Source organism: Salvelinus fontinalis, chromosome 27 (genome assembly GCF_029448725.1).
Source record: "Salvelinus fontinalis isolate EN_2023a chromosome 27, ASM2944872v1, whole genome shotgun sequence".
NCBI classification, from domain to species: Eukaryota; Metazoa; Chordata; class Actinopteri; order Salmoniformes; family Salmonidae; genus Salvelinus; species Salvelinus fontinalis.
In genome coordinates, this window is record NC_074691.1 from 39,465,859 (window position 1) to 39,487,598 (window position 21,740).

At 42.9% G+C, this 21,740-nt stretch overlaps 2 protein-coding genes across 5 annotated transcripts in view; one reads left to right on the top strand and one right to left on the bottom strand.

Moving 5' to 3' along the window:
- The first annotated feature begins 117 nt into the window (after nt 1-117).
- Nucleotides 118-14,941, top strand: LOC129825560 (prospero homeobox protein 1-like). The gene is made up of 5 exons (XM_055885741.1): nt 118-180; nt 930-2,571; nt 6,325-6,426; nt 6,902-7,096; nt 11,235-14,941. The coding sequence occupies exons 2-5, from the start codon at nt 931-933 to the stop codon at nt 11,400-11,402; spliced, it is 2,106 nt and encodes a 701-aa protein (XP_055741716.1). The 5' UTR covers nt 118-180; nt 930; the 3' UTR covers nt 11,403-14,941.
- A 376-nt stretch (nt 14,942-15,317) lies between these two features.
- The window catches only part of ylpm1 (YLP motif containing 1), a 40,808-nt gene continuing 34,385 nt past the window's right edge, over nt 15,318-21,740 (bottom strand). For all 4 annotated transcript variants that reach the window (XM_055885740.1, XM_055885738.1, XM_055885739.1 and 1 more), the window contains 3 exons: nt 19,402-19,529; nt 18,840-19,030; nt 15,318-15,655 (listed from right to left, as the gene is read on the bottom strand). In XM_055885740.1, the coding sequence (XP_055741715.1) occupies nt 18,884-19,030; nt 19,402-19,529 (275 nt within the window). In that variant the 3' untranslated portion in view covers nt 15,318-15,655; nt 18,840-18,883. The remainder of the gene's footprint in view (nt 15,656-18,839; nt 19,031-19,401; nt 19,530-21,740) is intronic.

Below are 21,740 nucleotides of genomic sequence, written 5' to 3' on the forward strand. Positions count from 1 at the left end.
TGGTATGAGCTAATTGATAATGAGGTTGCTTTTATTATAAGGTGCCACGCCCCCTCCTTGTGTGGATTTATGGGGTTCTATGAAATACAGTATTTTCCTGTTATAATAACCCTCCTCTCCTGTGACAGGACATACGTTCTTCTCTCTTTTCTGGACAGCTGTCTTCACTCTGAGCAACAGGTAGGCAGACATCCTTTTTCTTGTTTGTGTCTGTGGGATCTTAGGAAATAAGACAGGTGAAATGTAGACAATAGGCTGTAATAATATTCTCAACAACGATAATGATTTTTTGAAAGTACTAACTCAAATATTTTTTTTAATTAAAATAAATAGTGCGATTGGATTTCATCAAATGAATAGCAGGTTTGTCGTCATTTGGGTCTTAAAACGTGTCTACTGCTAACAACGCTACATTAGAGCATTTCGTCACGTGTAAAAGTAGTGCTCAGTCAACAGATTTATCTAAAAATAAAGACATTTAAATTGTGCTTCTTTACAGGATGCATATTCCCTTTCTAGCATTGACATTATATCCACATAGTTTTGAGTTAAAATGTGAGTAATATTCTACAAGTTGCACGCTATGAATACAGCTATTGTTGTCTGGTAGATTTGACTTCACAAAACGTATAACTTTCAAACTGCTGTTAACGGACAAAGTACAGTTAACAGCAGTATTACAGTATTTAATAGGTATTACCAATTGCAAAATTATTGATTTATTAATAAATACTATAGCAGATTTGCTAAATATTGTTTTATCATTAAAATGATATGTTGTTTTCTGGGGGAAATAACTTTACCTTTTGCAGTATTGTTGGTTTTCCATGAACAATATTGTTTTCCTTTAAGATTTCAGTAGAACTGTGTCTAATTTCTAAAACCGTTTGTTAAGATAAACTACATGTGTCTTTATTTTTTGCATGAAGCATGAACCCAAGACTTCTGGACCACAGCATGCATCATTTCCCCAGCAGCACCTACCCAGAGGACAGAGCAGAGCATCCTCCCTCCTTTCTACACGACAACACATACAACTCCTCCACTCGTCCATCCTTCTCTCGCTCAAGCGGAGGATCCCTTATCTCTATGCTCCTACAGAAACCCATTGAGCATGAACAGACCCTCCAGGAGTGCTCTGCTGCATATTACCACCACGACGCTCAGATTTCCTTCTCTGCCTTGACGAGCCCTAGACTGGTGGATCATCACAGCAGCACTTCTTCCAAGAGCAGCAGCACCACCATGGAGCCTCTGTCTCCAGCCAGCCAGGCATCCACCGGGGCCAGCCCCACTAGAGTCAGCCCCAATGGAGCCGGGTCGAACCAGGACTGGACCCTGGAGCTGGGGGATAGACGCCAGGCGAAGCGTGCCAGAGTGGAGAACATCATCAGAGGCATGGCAGTCTCTCCTCCCAGTCCCAGGGTTCATTGTACAGATGAAGGAGAGACCACTCCTACCAGTGACCTTCAGAGTGAGACAGTGGAAAACAAACAGGAGAACAAAAGGAAACAGAGGGTGCCGCAGCATCAGGACCTCCTGAGGACGGGGGGCGCTAGCGGAAAGAGTACGGACGAAGGCCATAACCTGAAGAAGCAGCTTCAGACCATGCAGAGGCTCCTGGGTCAACTCCAGGCCAGGTTCATCCAGATCTACGAGTATCAGACTGAGTCTCAGGAGGACGTCAGTGATGGGACGTTTTCAACAGGTGTGATGGAGGACGACCACCAAAGTACTTGGAACAAAGGATACCCGGAGACAGAGGTGTTTATGGACCCTTACAGTGAGTTTAACAATGGAGGGCCTTTAGATAGAGGTCATCTGGGGTGGAAGAATCACAAGCTAACTGACTACATCCACTCAAACCCAGACAACGAAGACAAACTCCTAGCAGATATTCTCAAGTATGAGCTCTCCAGAGCCGTAAACTCGAGCGTTGACTCGATTTTCAAAAACATATCACATACATTATTCAAGTCACCACAGCTACACATCAAGGATGGGGGAATGGTGGAAACAGACGATGAGACCATGTTCCTCAGCTCTCATGAGCCAGCATCATCATCCACCCATGTAGACAGCGTGTCACGACTCCCCCCATGTTCCAAGAGTGGTATGGCCCAACAACTACCAGAGATTCAAACGGAGGCTCTATCTCTGGTTGTTCAAAAGCCTGCTTCAATGACTCGCCCATGTTCTCTAAACCTAACAGTGAAAAGGCCTCTCCATTTCCATCAGCCCTCACTCCTATACAACCACCCCACTGCTCTACAGGAAGACCACCAAGTACTGGATAACCTGAAACACAACAGCTTCCATCACGATACCTTCGGAGGGCTCCAGTGTAGACCTACTACCACGGGTCTACCTACCCCAGAGATGGTTGACTTAATGTGGGATCCGGTCAAAGTGAAGTCCAAGGTGACCTCCAGGCCACCCAGGAGTCCACAGGTTCACCACCCCATAGCCACAGGGCATAATGTGCTTCTGGATAGTCTCGGTCTCCCTCACGTTAAGATGGAGTATGGTAGCTTCCAGAGTATGGTGAAGAGGACTTCATATGTGCTGAATGTATCCTTTGAAAATAGTATATATCTTTTTTTTTCTCTACATTTTGGTGTTTTACTACATTATTCAGACAGTAAGGAAATGAGATTGGGAGACACAGGCAAGTAGGAGAAACAGAACCCTGGTCTCCGGCAGTGGTGGGAAAAAAAGTACCCAATTGTCATATTTGAGTAAAAAGTAAAGATACCTTTAATAGAAAGTTACTCAAGTAAAAGTGGAAATCACCCAGTAAAATACTACTTGAGTAAAAGTCTAAAAGTATTTGGTTCTAAATATCAAAAGTATAAATCATTTCAAATTACATATATTAAGCAAAGCAGATGGCTCCATTTTCCTGTTTTTAAAATGTACGGATGAAACATCATTTACAAAAGATGCATGTGTTTAGTGTGTCCTCCAGATCAGAGGCAGTAGGGATGACCAGGGATGTTCTCTGTTTAGTGTGTCCTCCAGATCAGAGGCAGTAGGGATGACCAGGGGTGTTCTCTGTTTAGTGTGTCCTCCAGATCAGAGGCAGTAGGGATGACCAGGGGTGTTCTCTGTTTAGTGTGTCCTCCAGATCAGAGGCAGTAGGGATGACCAGGGGTGTTCTCTGTTTAGTGTGTCCTCCAGATCAGAGGCAGTAGGGATGACCAGGGATGTTCTCTGTTTAGTGTGTCCTCCAGATCAGAGGCAGTAGGGATGACCAGGGATGTTCTCTGTTTAGTGAGTCCACCAGATCAGAGGCAGTAGGGATGACCAGGGATGTTCTCTTGATAAGTGGGTGAATTAGACCATTTTCCTGTCCAGTTAAGCATTCAAAATGTAAACAAATACTTTTGGGGGCCAGGGAAAATGTAGAGAGTAAAAAGCATATAATTTTCTTTAGGAATGTAGTGAAGTAAATGTTGCCCAAAATATAAATAGTAAAGTCAAGTACAGATACTTAAGTAGTACTTTAAAAAGTATTTGTGACGTGCCAGGGAGTGCTACCACGACACCATGGCTCTGCACCGATATTTGACTATAGAATACTACTATATACTTTTCATTGATTTAGTAAATCTGTAATATAAGTCAGCCAGTCTGTAATATGTTGTGGTCAACCATGATGATGTGCATTTTTTCATTTCCACCAAATGATAGATTCTTTGGTTGGCTTTCTTTAGTGAGCCAATTGGCTTCAGGTATGATGAGTCGTATCCACAACACTGTGCCTAAGAAAGATTGCCTTTCCTTGAGGTTTCGCTAAGTGTCTCATAATAACCTTTCTCTGCCCACATGGATAGTCTATAAAACAAAAATCAATTCAGTCTTCTTCCTTTTCCAGGAGAACAATATCTATGAGGTTTTGGGGGGAGCATTAGTAGCTGTGGTAGGATTGCACTTCAAGGAGAATTTACCCTTTGATCTTGTGATCTCTACTCCGAATGGAAATTGCTTCTACTATCTGAGTGTAGTCTAATGATTGCAGGACAAAGAAAAACATTGATGTAAAAAATAATATCTGTCTTTGAAAATAATTGTCAGGATTCAGGAAAAGAAGCTTGTTTTCAATGGTATAAATATTGAAATAGAAGTGTAGCAACATAGTGAAACCTATTGACATGTGAAAAAAGATTAGACAACATGGTTTTCTTTAGGAATACTATGTATTTTCTCCCATTCATATTATTCTGATGTATGAATGACTTGAGTAGTGTATCTGTTCAGCTCCATAACTTGACCTGTACGTGGGTCTGACCACACACCATCTGAATGTGTTAAGCTCCATAACTTGACCTGTACGTGGGTCTGACCACACACCATCTGAATGTGTTCAGCTCCATAACTTGACCTGTACGTGGGTCTGACCACACACCATCTGAATGTGTTAAGCTCCATAACTTGACCTGTACGTGGGTCTGACCACACACCATCTGAATGTGTTAAGCTCCATAACTTGACCTGTACGTGGGTCTGACCACACACCATCTGAATGTGTTAAGCTCCATAACTTGACCTGTACGTGGGTCTGACCACACACCATCTGAATGTGTTAAGCTCCATAACTTGACCTGTACGTGGGTCTGACCACACACCATCTGAATGTGTTAAGCTCCATAACTTGACCTGTACGTGGGTCTGACCACACACCATCTGAATGTGTTAAGCTCCATAACTTGACCTGTACGTGGGTCTGACCACACACCATCTGAATGTGTTAAGCTCCATAACTTGACCTGTACGTGGGTCTGACCACACACCATCTGAATGTGTTCAGCTCCATAACTTGACCTGTACGTGGGTCTGACCACACACCATCTGAATGTGTTAAGCTCCATAACTTGACCTGTACGTGGGTCTGACCACACACCATCTGAATGTGTTAAGCTCCATAACTTGACCTGTACGTGGGTCTGACCACACACCATCTGAATGTGTTAAGCTCCATAACTTGACCTGTACGTGGGTCTGACCACACACCATCTGAATGTGTTAAGCTCCATAACTTGACCTGTACGTGGGTCTGACCACACACCATCTGAATGTGTTAAGCTCCATAACTTGACCTGTACGTGGGTCTGACCACACACCATCTGAATGTGTTAAGCTCCATAACCAGAATATACAGTACCAGTCAAAAGTTTGGACACACCTACTCATTCCAGGGTTTTTCTTTATTTTTACTATTTTCTACATTGAAATAACACATATGGAATCATGTAGTAACCAAAAAAAGTGTTAAACAAATCTTATATTTGAGATTCTTCAAAGTATCCACCCTTTGCCTTGATGACAGCTTTGCACTCTTGGCATTCTCTCAAAAGGCTTCATGAGGTAGTCACCTGGAATGAATTTCAATTAACAGGTGTGCCTTGTTAAAAAGTACATTTGTGGAATTTCTTTCCTTCATAATGCGTTTGAGCCAATCAGTTGTGTTGTGACAAGGTATGGAGGTTATACAGCAGACAGCCCTATTTGGTAAAAGACCAAGTCCATTTTAGGGCACAAACAGCTCAAATAAGCAAAGAGAAATGACAGTCCATCATGACTTTAAGACATGAAGGTCAGTCAATCCAGAACATTTCAAGAACTTTGAAAGTTTCTTCAATTGTAGTCGCAAAAACCATCAAGCGCTATGATGAAACTAGCTCTCATGAGGACCCCCACAGGAAAGGAAGACCCAGAGTTACCTCTGCTGCAGATTATAAATTCATTAAAGTTAGTGATACGCTATCCCATCTGGTTTGCGCTTAGTGGGACTATCATTTGGTTTTCAACAGGACAATGACCCAACACACCTCCAGACTGTGTAAGGGCTATTTGACCAGAAGGATAGTGATGGTGCGCTGCATCAGATGACCTGGCCTCCACAATCACCTGACCTCAACCCAATTGAGATGGTTTCGGATGAGTTGGACCGCAGAGTGAAGGAAAAGCAGCCAACAAGTGCTCAGCATATGTGGGAACTCTTTCAAGACTGTTGGAAAAGCATTCCAGGTGAAGATGGTTGAGAGAATGCCAAAAGTGTGCAAAGCTGTCATCAAGGCAAAGGGTGGCTACTTTGAAGAATCTCAAATATAACGTATTTTGATTTAACACTTTTTGGTTACTACATGATTCCATATGTGTTATTTCATAGTTTTGATGTCTACACTATTATTCTACAATGTAGGAAATAGTCAAAAATAAAGAAAAACCCTGGAATGAGTAGGTGTGCCCAAACTTTTGACTGGTAGGTGGGTCTGACCACACAACATCTGAATGTGTTAAGCTCCATAACCTGATCTGTAGGAGGGTCTGACCACACACCACCTGAAGAAAGCCAAGTTGATGTTCTTCTATACTCGCTACCCTAGCTCTAACGTGCTCACAACCTTTTTCTCCGACGTCCAGGTAATGAAATACACTACATGGCCAAAAGCATGTGGACACCTGCTCGTTGAACATCTCATTCCAAAATCATGGGCATTAATATCATGGGCATTTAAATTTGTTATAAATGGCGTGTTATATATCCAGAGAATTATACAGATTTTAATGAATGACCTTTTACTATGGTCTTACCAGTACTGGTAGAGTGAATACCTGAAATGTTGAGATAGAATCCCCTCATTGAAAACAAATCACTGCACACATAACTGTGGGCAATTTGCTTTATTCAAAATAGTTCATACATGATTTATTTGACATATTTACAAAGAAAGCAGAAACAGTGGGATGAACAAAAATTCTCACACATACTAAAAGCAACTAAATTAAACCTACATCAGACAAAGTGAAATAACCCAGATATAACTATCACTCATTTTAAAATAACTTAGAATCTACTTACCCAAATTGTTTGTTTATTTTGTGTTCCCACATACAGCTCACTCGCTGCATCATGTCCCAGCTGATTAAATGGTTCAGCAACTTCAGAGAGTTCTACTATATTCAGATGGAGAAGTTTGCACGTCAGGCGCGAGTGGAAGGGGTTAACAGTGTGAGGGATGTAGCAGTGAGGAGAGACTCGGAGCTCTTCAGAGCCCTCAACATGCACTACAACAAGGCCAATGACTTTCAGGTACTGTAAAATCTCTGTATTCATTAAAAAACACGTACGACCATCCTGATCTCACGAGCCTACATTCTGTTTCGCTAATTGCGGATTCACACGGATTGAATTCATTGTGCTGCTCATGACTTCATCGCTCTCACGGTATTTTTAAGACATGCCTTCATCCTTACGTCTCCATTGTGCTCAGCTGTATCCCTGTACAGAGAGTCAATCTGATCGAAAGATAAGATGGTATGCACAATACATTGTTTATATGTGGTCAGCATATACAACAGGTATGTTAATGGAAGTCTAAGCACAGATATATATATTTTAAAAGCTTTAAATCTGTTATTGTCTACAAAGATCAATTCAAGTATGGTGAGTTAAAAACAAACAAACCGCTTTAAATGGGTCAAAGGTCAATAGGCCAGACAGATATAAAACCTGTTAGTTCAGAGGGGTGGAATTGTTTACATTTGATGTTGATTATTCTGTCTGATGTCATAATGGAGAATAGAATATGATTTGTATTCATCCATCAACAGAATTAACTGTTTATTCTAATCTGCTACCCCCCCCCCCCCCCCCAGGGACACCACACACACAACTCACATTTTGGCTGGATCACAGGGTCAGCCTCAGTGCAATACTCCCAGAACTATTTTTGAGGTTTAAATGCCTTGTTCAAGGGAACAACGGCAGGAGATTTGAAACCTGTTGCCAATTCATCTGACCTCTTTCCTTGGACCTGGATTCAAAACAGCCTGCTACTGGCCTGCTTACTTACCCAAGCATTGTGATCTTGCCAAACGACATTACAAACGACTACACAAATGACACTACAAAGAAAAGACTGACAGTTCAAAAGAATACACAGAAAGATTTCCTGCTGTTGAAAAATCCATTATGTCTTGGCATTAAAAGCACGTATAACTTACCATCAACACGTCTGCCGGCCCGGTGACAGAATTACTTTGTATATCAGAAAATGTGCTATGTTACCAAGGTTAGTATAGTAAATTAAAACTGAAACTAAAAATAATCCTTAAAAAAAACTATTTCATAAACTGAAATAAAACAAAAAATATTATCTTTAAAAACAACAACAAAAAAAAACGACATGAATATATTCAGTTTTAGTTGTTTTTTGGGGGGACAAAAATCAAATGGGTTTTCAGACTTTTTTCTAATGTGGTTTTCAAGCTTGAGAATCCAGAGATGTTTCAAACAGACTTATGCATCGCTATGCATCACAAGCTAACAGGGAACAAATCCACTACTTTCTCTACCGAACACTAAAACTAAATAATATAAAATCGAAATATAAATGTTTTTATAAAACTCAAAACTACAGTCCTGGCCAAAAGTTTTGAGAATGACACAAATATTAATTTCCACAAAGTTTGCTGCTTCAGTGTCTTTAGATATTTTTTTGTCAGATGTTACTATGGAATACTGAAGTATAATTACAAGCATTTCATGAGTGTCAAAGGCTTTTATTGACAATTACATGAAGTTGATGCAAAGAGTCAATATTTGCCGTGTTGACCCTTCTTTTTCAAGACCTCTGCAATCCGCCCTGGCATGCTGTCAATTAACTTTTGGGCCACATCCTGACTGACGGCAGCCCATTCTTGCATAATCAATGCTTGGAGTTGGTGGGTTTTTGTTTGTCCACCCGCCTCTTGAGGATTGACCACAAGTTCTCAATGGGATTAAGGTCTGGGGAGTTTCCTGGCCATGGACCCAGAATATTGATGTTTTGTTCCCCGAGCCAATTAGTTATCACTTTTGCCTTATGGTAAGGTGCTCCATCATGCTGGAAAAGGCATTGTTCGTCACCAAACTGTTCTTGGATGGTTGGGAGAAGTTGTTCTCGGAGGATGTGTTGGTACCATTCTTCATTCATGGCTGTGTTCTTAGGTAAAATTGTGAGTGAGCCCACTCCCTTGGCTGAGAAGCAACCCCACACATGAATGGTTTCAGGATGCTTTACTGTTGGCATGACACAGGACTGATGGTAGCGCTCACCTTGTCTTCTCCGGACAAGCTTTTTTCCAGATGCCCCATACAATCGGAAAGGGGATTCATCAGAGAAAATGACTTTATCCCAGTCCTCAGCAGTCCAATCCCTGTACCTTTTACAGAATATCAGTCTGTCCCTGATGTTTATCCTGGAGAGAAGTGGCTTCTTTGCTGCCCTTCTTGACACAAAGCAATGATGATGGTACGTGTTTCTTTGCAGGTAACCATGGCTGACAGAGGAAGAACAATGATTCCAAGCACCACCCTCCTTTTGAAGCTTCCAGTCTGTTATTCAAACTCAATCAGCATGACAGAGTGATCTCCAGCCTTGTCCTCGTCAACACTCACACCTGTGTTAACGAGAGAATCACTGACATGTCAGCTGGTCCTTTTGTGGCAGGGCTGAAATGCAGTGGAAATGTTTTTGGGGGATTGAGTTAATTTTCATGGCAAATAGGGACTTTGCAATTCATCTGATCACTCTTCATAACATTCCTGGAGTATATGCAAATTGCCATTATACAAACTGAGGCAGCAGACTTTGTAAAAATTTATATTTGTGTCATTCTCAACTTTTGGCCACAACTGTACACTGAACACAAATATAAACGCAACATGTAAAGTGTTGGTCCCATGTTTACTCAGCGGAAATAAAATATTCCAGAAATGTTCCATACGCACAAAACGTTTGTCTCTCAAATGTTTTGCAAAATTGTGTTTACATCCCTGTTAGTGAGCATTTCTCCTTTACCAAGATAATCCATCCACCTGACCAGTGTGGCATATCAAGAAGCTGGTTAAACAGCATGATCACTACACAGGTGCACCTTGTGCTGGGGACAATAAAAGGCCATTCTAAAATGTGCAGTTGTATCACACAACACAATGCCACAGATGTCTCAAGTTAAGGGAGCGTGCAATGGGTATGCTCGCTGCAGGAATGTCCACCAGAGCTGTTGCCAGAGAATTGAATGTTCATTTCTCTACCATAAGCTGCCTCCAATGTCATTTTAGAGAATTTGGCAGTACTTCCAAACAGCCTCACAAACGCAGACCACGTGTAACCATGCCAGCCAAGCACCTCCACATCCAGCTTCTTCACCTGCGGGATCGTCTGAGACCAGCCACCTGGAGAGAGTGGGTTTGCGCAACCAAAGAATTTCTGCAGAAAATGTCAGAAACGTCTCAGGGAAGCTCATCTAGGTGCTTTTCGTCCTCACCAGGGTCTTGACCTGACTGCAGTTCGGCGTCGTAACCGACGATGGCAACTGGTACGCTGGAGAAGTGTGCTGTTCATGGATGAATCCCAGTTTCAACTGTACCGGGCAGACAGAGTGTATGGTGTCGTGTGGGTGAGCGGTTTGCTGATGTCACTGTTGTAAACAGAGTGCCTCATGGTGGCGGTGGGGTTATGGTATGGGGCAAGCATAAGCTACGGACAACAAACACAATTGCATTTTGTCAATGGCAACTATGAATGCACAGATACCGTGACGAGATCCTGAGGCCCATTGTAGTGCCATTCATCTGCCGCCATCACCTCATGTTTCAGCATGATAATGTACGGCCCCATGTCAGAAGGATATGTTACACAATTCCCGGAGGCTGAAAATGTCCCAGTTCTTCCATGGCCTGCATACTCAGACATGTCACTCATTGAGCATGTTCGGGATGCTCTGGATCGATGTGTACGACAGTGTGTTCCAGTTTACGCCAAATATCCAGCAACTTCGCACAGCCATTGAAGAGGAGTGGGAAAACGTTCCACAGGCCACAATCAACAGCCTGATCAACTCTATGCGAAAGGAAATGGTCACACCAGATAATGATTGGTTTTCTGATCCACGCCACAATATTTGTGTTAATGTATCTGTGACCAACAGATGCAGATCTGTATTCCCAGTCATGTGAAATCCATAGATTAGGGCCTAATGAATGCATTTAAATTCACTGATTTCCATATGAACTTTAACTCAGATGGCCATTCTTTGCATCTATAGCACCGTCTACACATTCGAAGTGGTTACATTTCTCCACACCCGTCGGCTTTTTTTAAACCAAAATGGTGGCGGCTTTGTTTTTGAATGGCAGATTATCCATTTACATACATCTTACAGGTTGTGCCTTTAATCTACAGGTCCCTGACCGGTTCCTGGAAGTGGCTGAGATTACACTACAGGAGTTTTACATCTCCATCTCCCTGGCCAGAGACTCAGACCCATCCTGGAAGAAAGCCATCTATAAGGTCATCAGTAAACTGGACAGTGACGTACCAGCTGAATTCAAAGCCCCCCTCACAACATAGAAAGAGGCTGCTGTATTAAAAACAAAGTGTATTTTCCTGCATGGGCCATGCTAACAGTACAACAGCGGGACAGGGCACCTGGTATTTCAATATATGGTCAATGTTGACGGTTCTGTAAGTCGCTTTGGATAACAGCGTCTGGTAAATAAGCATTGTTAACGCCATTTCCCATTCAGAGGTCAGTCATGTGAAATGTGTGGCTGTACAGTAGGCCTATGTCACAGCTGGGTTTTATATTCACAGTAGGAGGATTGTAGAGCAAATTGCAATGTAGTTTCATAAAAAATAAAAAAAAATAAATGTATATGATTTTGATTGACATCGAGGCATGCGTTGCTGTAGAATCTATTATCAACCTCATATTGGAGCATGTGAATTAAATTAGTATTTTTTGCTACATCAAATCAATGTAGCGACAATACAAGAGACCTTCATTTGGAATTTTTCAGTATGTGTCAATTACGAAGGCAGTTTCATGTTAGTGAATGGGGAGAAAGGCATTATTCCATTCCAAAATCTAAAATGTTTTAAGTTTCAAGAGACCACTGATGGTTTCTAAACTGTTGTAAAGAAACTGGACAGACAACAACAAAAAAAAAAAAACACAAGCCACACAAGTAGAAAACCCTTTATTAATACAATAGGTGCAGTCTTTTCTGTCAGCGTGTGTCTCCTTCTACTCGCCTGGTGTATCAGAACAATAAAACCTGTATAACGTGTCAAACCCTAAACTCACGTAACATTCACGTAACCCCAATACTATTAGTTAAATATTCAAGTACATACTGCATGGACTCTGGCGAAAGGAGACTTCCGGGACATTTGACTATAACAACATTCTTTAGCCAACGGACTTCAAAACTCGTTTACATCACATCGCTCCTTAATCATATCAATATACTCACCTTGACGTCTCTGCTAAAAGTTCCAGCACATCTCACAGGAAGAGGAAAAGTAAAAAGCTCCATATTGGATATTTCAATCAGACATGGTTTTCAACAGGTGTGACCTCAAACATGACTTGTGGGTTTGTCTTCTTAAATATCCCGGCAATATTAGTTGATTCGGCCTCCAGTAGTGCTGTAGTGCTCTGTGGAGTTCATCTCCAGGAAATCACAGAGCCGTAGTGTAACGCCTCTCTGTAGAGCTGCCCGCAGTAGTGCCTCTCTCTAGAGCTGCCCGCAGTTGTAGTGCCTCTCTCTAGAGCTGCACTCAGTAGTGCCTCTCTCTAGAGCTGCACTCAGTAGTGCCTCTCTCTAGAGCTGCCCGCAGTAGTGCCTCTCTCTAGAGCTGCCCGCAGTAGTGCCTCTCTCTAGAGCTGCCCTCAGTAGTGACTCTCTCTAGAGCTGCCCGCAGTAGTGACTCTCTCTAGAGCTGCCCGCAGTAGTGACTCTCTCTAGAGCTGCCCGCAGTAGTGACTCTCTCTAGAGCTGCCCGCAGTAGTGACTCTCTCTAGAGCTGCCCGCAGTAGTGACTCTCTAGAGCTGCCCGCAGTAGTGCCTCTCTCTAGAGCTGCCCGCAGTAGTGACTCTCGCTAGGGCTGCCCGCAGTAGTGACTCTCGCTAGGGCTGCCCGCAGTAGTGACTCTCGCTAGGGCTGCCCGCAGTAGTGACTCTCTCTAGGGCTGCCCGCAGTAGTGCCTCTCTCTAGGGCTGCCCGCAGTAGTGCCTCTCTCTAGGGCTGCCCGCAGTAGTGCCTCTCTCTAGGGCTGCCCGCAGTAGTGCCTCTCTCTAGGGCTGCCCGCAGTAGTGCCTCTCTCTAGGGCTGCCCGCAGTAGTGCCTCTCTCTAGGGCTGCCCGCAGTAGTGCCTCTCTCTAGGGCTGCCCGCAGTAGTGCCTCTCTCTAGGGCTGCCCGCAGTAGTGCCTCTCTCTAGGGCTGCCCGCAGTAGTGCCTCTCTCTAGAGCTGCCCGCAGTAGTGCCTCTCTCTAGAGCTGCCCGCAGTAGTGCCTCTCTCTAGAGCTGCCCGCAGTAGTGCCTCTCTCTAGAGCTGCCCGCAGTAGTGCCTCTCTCTAGAGCTGCCCGCAGTAGTGCCTCTCTCTAGAGCTGCCCGCAGTAGTGCCTCTCTCTAGAGCTGCCCGCAGTAGTGACTCTCTCTAGAGCTGCCCGCAGTAGTGACTCTCTCTAGAGTGGGCTCCTGAGTGGCGCAGCGGTCTAAGGCACTGCAACTCAGTGCTAGAGGCGTCACTACAGACACCCTGGTTCGAATCCAAGCTGTATCACAACCGGCCATGATTGGTAGTCCCATAGGGCGGAGCACAATGTCGTCCGGGTTTGGCCGGTGTAGGCCGTCTTTGTAAATAAGAATTTGTTCTTAACTGACTTGCCTAGCTAAATAAAGGTTAAATAATGACTCTAGAGCTGCCTACAGTACTGACTCTAGAGCTGCCTACAGTACTGACTCTCGAGCTGCCTACAGTAATGACTCTCGAGCCGCCTACAGTACTGACTCTCGAGCTGCCTACAGTAATGACTCAGTGGGCCTTTCTAAATTGGATATTTTGCACAGAATGATCATTATTAGGCTAATAATAATAAGGGCCTCAAAGAAAATAATGTTCCGGTGGGTTAGAAATCTCTGGGCCGACTCTGGTCCCAGTCCGCCCCCGGTCTCAGGCCGACTCTGGTCCCAGTCCGCCCCTGGTCCCAGGCCGACTCTGGTCCCAGTCCGCCCCTGGTCCCAGGCCGACTCTGGTCCCAGGCCGACTCTGGTCCCAGGCCGCCCCTGGTCCCAGTCGCCCCTGCCAGAACCATATGGTTTTGGTACAGACCAGCTGTTTAACTGTTTAACCTCTATGACCAGTCACAACTACACTAGAGGATATATTCTCTCAGATTGTCATAATTTATCATATTCACTTAGAGTATCATAAATCCACTGCAGCATAATCTCAGATTGACAAATTCAGAAACGGACAATCTGGATTATAGCTGTGTAGTCAGAATTTATTCCAGTCAAAGTAGCAAAAAGGAGGCTGTCATTTTATGATTTAAATGTTTTGTTTTTTTAAAACAAATTGCGGCAAATATGGGCTGGTAAAGTTTGCCATTGCTAACGAGATCGTACTGTGAAAAAGACAGGTGACCCCTGTTGTGGCTCAGTTGTTTTGGCTTGCGTGCCATACCTATAGGGCATCTTTGTACAGAAAACAGAACCATAAAAGGAACATGTCATTTGCTTCAGTTAGCAAGTTGATAGTGTAGAATTGACCTTTACTATAATCTTGATATGTTGTTTGTTTTTACACGTAAAGGGCTGCTGTGTCACTTTGTCATGTCATCGGTAAAACAGCACAAAATATATATACTGTCAATTCAGTATTTGATTTGTTGGAAGAAACAGCGAATGTGAACTTTTTCTTAACTCCAAAAGTTTAGGAGTTTATGAGAATGCAACGTGAAAGTTTAAATATAATTAAATATGAGAAAGTGATACTGTGTGTGTGGTTTGATTTGAGCACTGAAAACTAATTTAATTTTGTCTTACCCAAACACCCCCCAAGACACACACATACATTGAGGCAATGGGTCAGCCACAGTGCAGCCTCCCTGCAGCGGTTTGAAAGCCAAGTGCCTTGCTCAAGGGCACAATGGCAGCCAGTGGCGAAGAGGCCAGCAGCCCTACGGTTGTCAGTTCAGCTCCCACTTCATCGCCTGGCTCAGGGCTTGAACCAAGAGCCTTCCGGGCTACTGTTCCACCACTCAAACCGTGGCTATATAACCTCTTGTAACACAGTACGACCTCACAGACGCAAACACATCTGGAATGAAGGTTGTTTGAAATACTGATATGTTTGTAACGTTTAAATATTTTGTATCTTTGAGGTTTGTACTGTATGTGGTCAACATGAAAACAGACATCACAGAAGACTCTCTATGGCGCAGCCCATATGACCACTCACATGAGACTCTCCTGGTTGTTTTGTGTGTGAAACTTTTATTGTTTCTTCAGTTTATTTAATAAAATAAGCAACAGTGCTAACATACAGGAAGACATTACAGTATAAAATGAGAAGCAAAGCTCGACTGGTGCATGAATTCTACCATTGAAAGGATGAAGAAAAAACTAAAAATACTCAAATTAAAGATCAAGAATTATTATTATATTTTTTTTTTAAACGCAAGATAAAGCTATCCTGTATTCTAATAATGGAATAAACAACTATGGATCTCCTAAAAGTCAACAGGTAGAATGAGTAGTCTTCGTGACTTTGTTTTTCGAGAAACGGGTTAAGCATATTCACAGTCTGCAGACCTAGAGGAAGAAAGAAAACCGATTGAAAAATATTCCACAAAGATAAAAAAAAAAAATGGCAATCTGTAATTGCTACATCCATCCAATGAACTTTTCAATTAAATGATCTTACAAGAACATAATATATCTTCCTTTGACAAAGATAATAGACATCTCGTCAACGGATTAAAACAGTGCTTTTCTGTTCACCCAACAGAGTAGTTACTGGTTTTTCTTTGAGCGGATGGTCAACAGATATAGTATGACGAAAAACAGAATGATTTTAAACCTCGATTACCTTGGGATACGATCACATACAGTGCCTTCAGAAAGTATTCACACACCTTTGACCTTTTCCACATAAAAACAGATATTTTGTCATTGACCTTCACACAATACGTACTTCCTAACTCAGTTGCCGGAGAGGAAGGAAACCGCTCAGGGATTTCACCATGAGGCCAATGGTGACTTTAAAAGGGATACTTCTGGGTTTTTGCAATGAGGCCATTATCTACTTCCCCAGAGTCAGGTGAACTCGTGGATACCATTTGTAGGTCTCTGTGTCCAGTATGAAGGAAATTAGAGGTAGTTTTGTGAGCCAATGCTAACTAGCGTTAGCAGAATGAGTTAAAGTCCAGATTTCCAGTCATTCTGCTAATGCTAGTTAGCATTGGCTCACAAAACTACTTCTAATTTCCTTCATACTGGAAACAGAGACCTACAAATGGTATCCACGAGTAGATACAGGGCCTCTTTGCAAAAATCCCAAAGTATCCCTCTCAAAATATTTAATGGCTCTCTCTCGGAGGACCTGAGCCCTAGGACCATGCCTCAGGACTACCTGGCATGATGACTCCTTGCTGTCCCCAGTCCACCTGGCCGTGCTGCTGCTCCAGTTTCAACTGTTCTGCCTATGGAACCCTGACCTGTTCACCGGACGTGCTACCTGTCCCAGACCTGCTGTTTTCAACTCTCTAGAGACAGCAGGAGCGGTAGAGATACTCTGAATGATCGGCTATGAATAGCCAACTGACATTTACTCCTGAGGTGCTGACTTGCTGCACCCTCGACAACTACTGTGATTATTATTATTTGACCATGCTGGTCATTTATGAACATTTGAACATCTTGGCCATGTTCTGTTATAATCTCTTGACAAAGCTTGAAGAATTGTTTAAATAATTAAAGTGCAAATATTATACAATCCAGGTGTGCAAAGTTGTCAGAGACTTACCCAGAAAGACACAGCTATAATCACTGCCAAAGGTGATTCTAACATGTATTGGGTACTTACTTACTTGTATTAAGATATTTTCCGCATTTTGTTTAATATATTTACACGTTTTGTTTTCACTTTGTCATTATGGGGTATTGCGTGTTGATAGGCGAGATCTGTTTGTAATCCATTTTGAATTCAGTCTGTAACAACAATGTGGAATAAATCAAGAGGTAGGAATACTTTCTGAAGGCCTTGTTTACCTCTATTTATGCATGGGAATACTTGGGAACAGATTTCCTAAATTTAAAATGATTTGAGCTGATTTTCTGGTGATTTTACAGTCTTATGCCACAAACAAAAAAACACACATACACTACATGGCCAAAAGTATGTGGACACCCGCTCATCGAACATCTCATTCCAAAATCATGGGCATTAATATTGAGTTGGTTCCCCCTTAGCTGCTATAAACGGCCTCTACTCTTCTGGTTAGACTTTCCACTAGATGTTGGAACATTGCTACGGGGACTTGTTTCCATTCAGCCATAAGAGCATTAGTGAGGTCGGGGTTGTTGGGTGATTAGGCCTGGCTCGCAGTCTGCGTTCCAATTCATCCCAAAGGTGTTCGATGGGGTTGAGGTCACGGCTCTGTGCAGGCCAGTCAAGTTCTTCCACACCGATCTCAACAAGCCATTTCTGTATGGACCTTGCTTTGTTCACTGGGGCATTGTCATGCTGAAACAGGAAAGGGCCTTACCCAAACTGTTGCCACAAAGTTGGAAGCATAGATTCGTCTAGAATGTCATTGTATGCTGTAAGTTAACATTTCCCTTCACTGGAACTAAGGGGCCTGAACCATGAAAAACAGCCCCAGACCATTATTCCTCCTCCACCAAACTTTACAGATGGAACTATGCATTCGGGCAGGTAGAGTTCTCCTGGCATCCGCCAAAACCAGATTCGTCCGTCGGACTGCTAGATGGTGAAGTGTGATTCATCACTCCAGAGAACGCGTTTCCACTGATCCAGAGTCCAATAACGGTGAGCTTTACACCACTCCAGCCAATGCTTGGCATTGTGCATGGTGATCTTAGGCTTGTGTGAGGCTGCCATGGAAACCCATTTCATGAAGCTCCCGATGAACAGTTCTTGTGCTGACGTTGCTTCCAGGGGCAGTTTGGTACTCGGTAATGAGTGTTGCAACTGAGGACAGACGATTTTTACGCGCTACACGCTTCAGCACTCGGCGGTCCCGTTCTGTGAGCTTGTTGTGGCCTACCACTTCACAATAACAGGGCAGAAATTTGACGAACTGACTTGTTGGAAAGGTGGCATCCTATGACGGCGCCACGTTGAAAGTCACTGAGCTCTTCAGTATGGTCTAGTCTACGACCAATGTTTGTCTATGGAGATTGCATGGCTGTGCGCTCGATTTTGTACACTTTTCAGCCACGGGTGTGGCTGAAATAGCTGTATACACTAATTTGAAGTGGTGTCCACATCCTTTGGCCATGTAGTGTGTATGTATGAGAGATATGATGTGCAAAGCTGTCATCATGACAAAGGGTGGATACTTTGAAGAATCTCAAATATATTTTCATTTGTTTAACAATTTTTTGGGTTACTACATGATTCCATATGTGTTATTTAATAGTTTTGATGTCTTCACTATTATTCTACAATGTAGAAAATAGTAAAAATAAAGAAAAACCCTTGAATGAGTAGGCGTGTCCAAACTTTTGAATGGTACTGTATATATATATAAAAAAACTTGGGGTCCACCTATTGGGAAACTAACCAGGATATAAAACATACGTTTCGTAACCTCCAAATAACTACCAGTATTAATAAATAACTACCGGTATAACTACTAGCCCTCTCTCCTAACTGTAATAAACAAAGACAAACCATTACACAAATGCCACTCCAAAAACACATGGCAATACTCTATCAAATGAGATTATTAATAGAATGTAATGTACATACCTATAAATCAAGAAGCACGGGGTGAGGGCAACGATCTTGTGTTTTTAGAAATACTTAGTGCGGTTGAGAGCTCTCTGAGCTATCTGTCCGCTCTGGTCGGTGATTTTCTCCCAGTCTGTTTGACCCACCACAAAGCCGATATCACGCTTACGTTCTGCGTCCTTCTGCTCTTCCAGGTCAGCCCAGCGAACCTAGACGACAGGAAGGAAAACATCCAGCGGGGTCACGGGCAGGAAATGGGTCATGATTGCAATTTAAATATTCCAGTAATTTTGTGAAACAGTATTTAGGGAGCACATCAAACCACATTCTCGCCAATAGATAATCCTGTTTTTTGTGATGAAATTATCTGCCTTAAAATACAGAGATTGACTTGTCACAAACGATGAAATGTTACTGTCCGCAAACTATATTATATGGCCAGTCATTGTAAATAATAATAGACTTGCATGGATAAATAAAGGTTAACAAAAAAAAAAAATGCATGAATAATATTAGACAGGATGGAGAGGTTTTGGTCTGTTAAACAGGAAACGGGATATAACAGTGTATGACACTTTACCCTCTTCTTGCCGGGTTCAGAGTGGCGTGTGGCGTAGTCGTCCGGCAGCTGAAGAAAGTCATCCATGCCTGCCACATCGTCTCCCTCCCTCTTCCTCTTCCCCCCCATCACCAAGCCGTCCAGCTTGTCTGTAAGGAGAAGAGCGCTCGCCACGTCACCTCACGACTCAGCAAAATAATAAATACTTGCTACTTCACTGACGTCATGGTCACCGTGACGACGATGCCCGACACTGCTTTTAAATTCTGTGTAACGCCATTATCTTGCTCCATCTATAAATATTTGTAAAAAATTTGTAAGAAACTTTCCATGTTTTCCAAATGTATTACCAAGGATCCCCTCTCAAAGAGTTGTCTCGTCTCATTTTGATTTTGAAGCTAACGGTGTGCGGTTTAAAGCAAGCACAAATGTGTTTCTTTATAGAACATCTCATTTTTTTAATGTAAATATAAAGTGGCGATGTTATTTATTTGAAAATGTACTATTTTGATCTGTGTGTGTTTTGACCAGATCATTTGTAATTCAGCATTTATGCACATTTGTCTATACTAAGGAGGAGACTGGAAACAGTTCAGACCACAGGTGTCAGACTCATTCCACGGAGGGCCGAGTGTCTCTCGTTGGGGACCCCCAACCGTTACCCCAAATGTATTTGAACCAATCCAGAGCAAGCACACCTGATTCAACTTGCCAACTAGTTATCAAGACATTGACTACTTAAAATGATCTATTATTATTTGACCCTGCTGGTCATCTATGAACATTTGAACATCTTGGCCATGTTCTGTTATAATCTCCACCCGGCACAGCCAGAAGAGGACTGGCCACCCGTCATAGCCTGGATCCTCTCTAGGTTTCTTCCTAGGTTCAGGCCTTTCTAGGGAGTTTTTCCTAGCCACCGTGCTTCTACACCTGCATTGCTTGCTGTTTGTGGGTTTTAGGCTGGGTTTCTGTACAGCACTTTGTGACATCAGCTGATGTAAGAAGGGCTATATAAATAACTTTGATTGATTAAATCAAGTGAGCTAGTTGAGGACAACAACATTGTCAAAGTCTGGGAGTCCCGGAGAAGAAGTTTGAAAATGACTGGTTAAGAGGATGGCGGTGAAAAGGATATCACTGTGGAAAAAAAGGGCACATCTACTGGAAGCTATAGTTGTTAGCGAACATCATGTACATTGCATTCGGGAAAGTATTCAGACCCATTGACTTTTTCCACATTTTGTTACGTTACAGCCTTATTATAAAATTAATTAAATAAAACAAGTTCCTCAGCAATCTACACATAAAACCCCAAAATGACAAAGCAAAAACAGGTTTTTATACATTTTTGCAAATGTATTAAAAACAAAAAGCAGAAAAACCTTATTTACATAAGTATTCAGACCCTTTGCTATGAGACTCGAAATTGAGCTCAGGTGCATCCTGTTTCCATTGATCATCCCTGTGATGTTTCTACAACTTATTCGGAGTCCACCTGTGGTAAATTCAATTGGATTGGACATGATTTGGAAAGGCACACACCTGTCTATTTAAGAATCCCCAGTTGAGTCAGAGCAAAAACTAAGCAATTAGGTCGAAGGAATTGTCCGTAGAGCTCAGAGACAGGATTGTGTCAAGTCACAGATCTGGGGAAGGGTACCAAAACATTACTGCAGCATTGAACGTCCTCAAGAACATAGTGGCCTCCATCATTCCTAAATGGAAGAAGTTTGGAACCACCAAGACTCTTCCTAGAACTTTCCACCGTGCCGAACTGAGCAATCGGGGGAGAAGGGCTTTGGTCAGGGTGACCAAGAACCTGATGGTCTCTGACAGAGCTCTAGTTACTCTGTGGAGATGAGAGAACCCTCCAGAAGGACAACCATCTCTGCAGAACTCTACCAATCAGGCCTATATGGTAGAGTGGCCAGACGGAAGCCACTCCTCAGTGAAAGGCATGACAGCCCGCTTGGAGTTTGCCAAAGGCACCTAAAGACTCTCAGACCATGAGAAACAAGATTCTCTTTGGCCTGAATGTCAAGCGCCACATCTGGAAGAAACCTGGCACCATCCCTACGGTGAAGCATGGTGGTTGCAGCATCATGCTGTGGGGATGTTTTTCAGCGGCAGGGACTGGGAGACTAGTCAGGATCAAGGCAAAGATGAACAGAGCAACATACAGAAAGATGCTTGATGAAAACCTACTCCAGAGCGCTTAGGACCTCAGACTGGGACAAAGGTTCACCTTCCAACAGGACAACAAACCTAAGCACACAGCCAAGATCACGCAGGAGTGGCTTCGGGACAAGTCTCTGAATGCCCTTGAGTGGCCCAGCCAAAAGTTGGACTTTACCCGA

Excerpts from the sequence above, each read along its gene's own strand:
- LOC129825560 (XM_055885741.1), top strand. The coding sequence starts at position 931 with ATGAACCCAAGACTTCTGGACCACAGCATGCATCATTTCCCCAGCAGC. Across the intron at positions 2,572-6,324 it reads GGACTTCATATGTGCTGAAT|GAGGGTCTGACCACACACCA; the intron begins GTATCCTTTGAA and ends CCTGATCTGTAG. Across the intron at positions 7,097-11,234 it reads ACAAGGCCAATGACTTTCAG|GTCCCTGACCGGTTCCTGGA; the intron begins GTACTGTAAAAT and ends TTTAATCTACAG.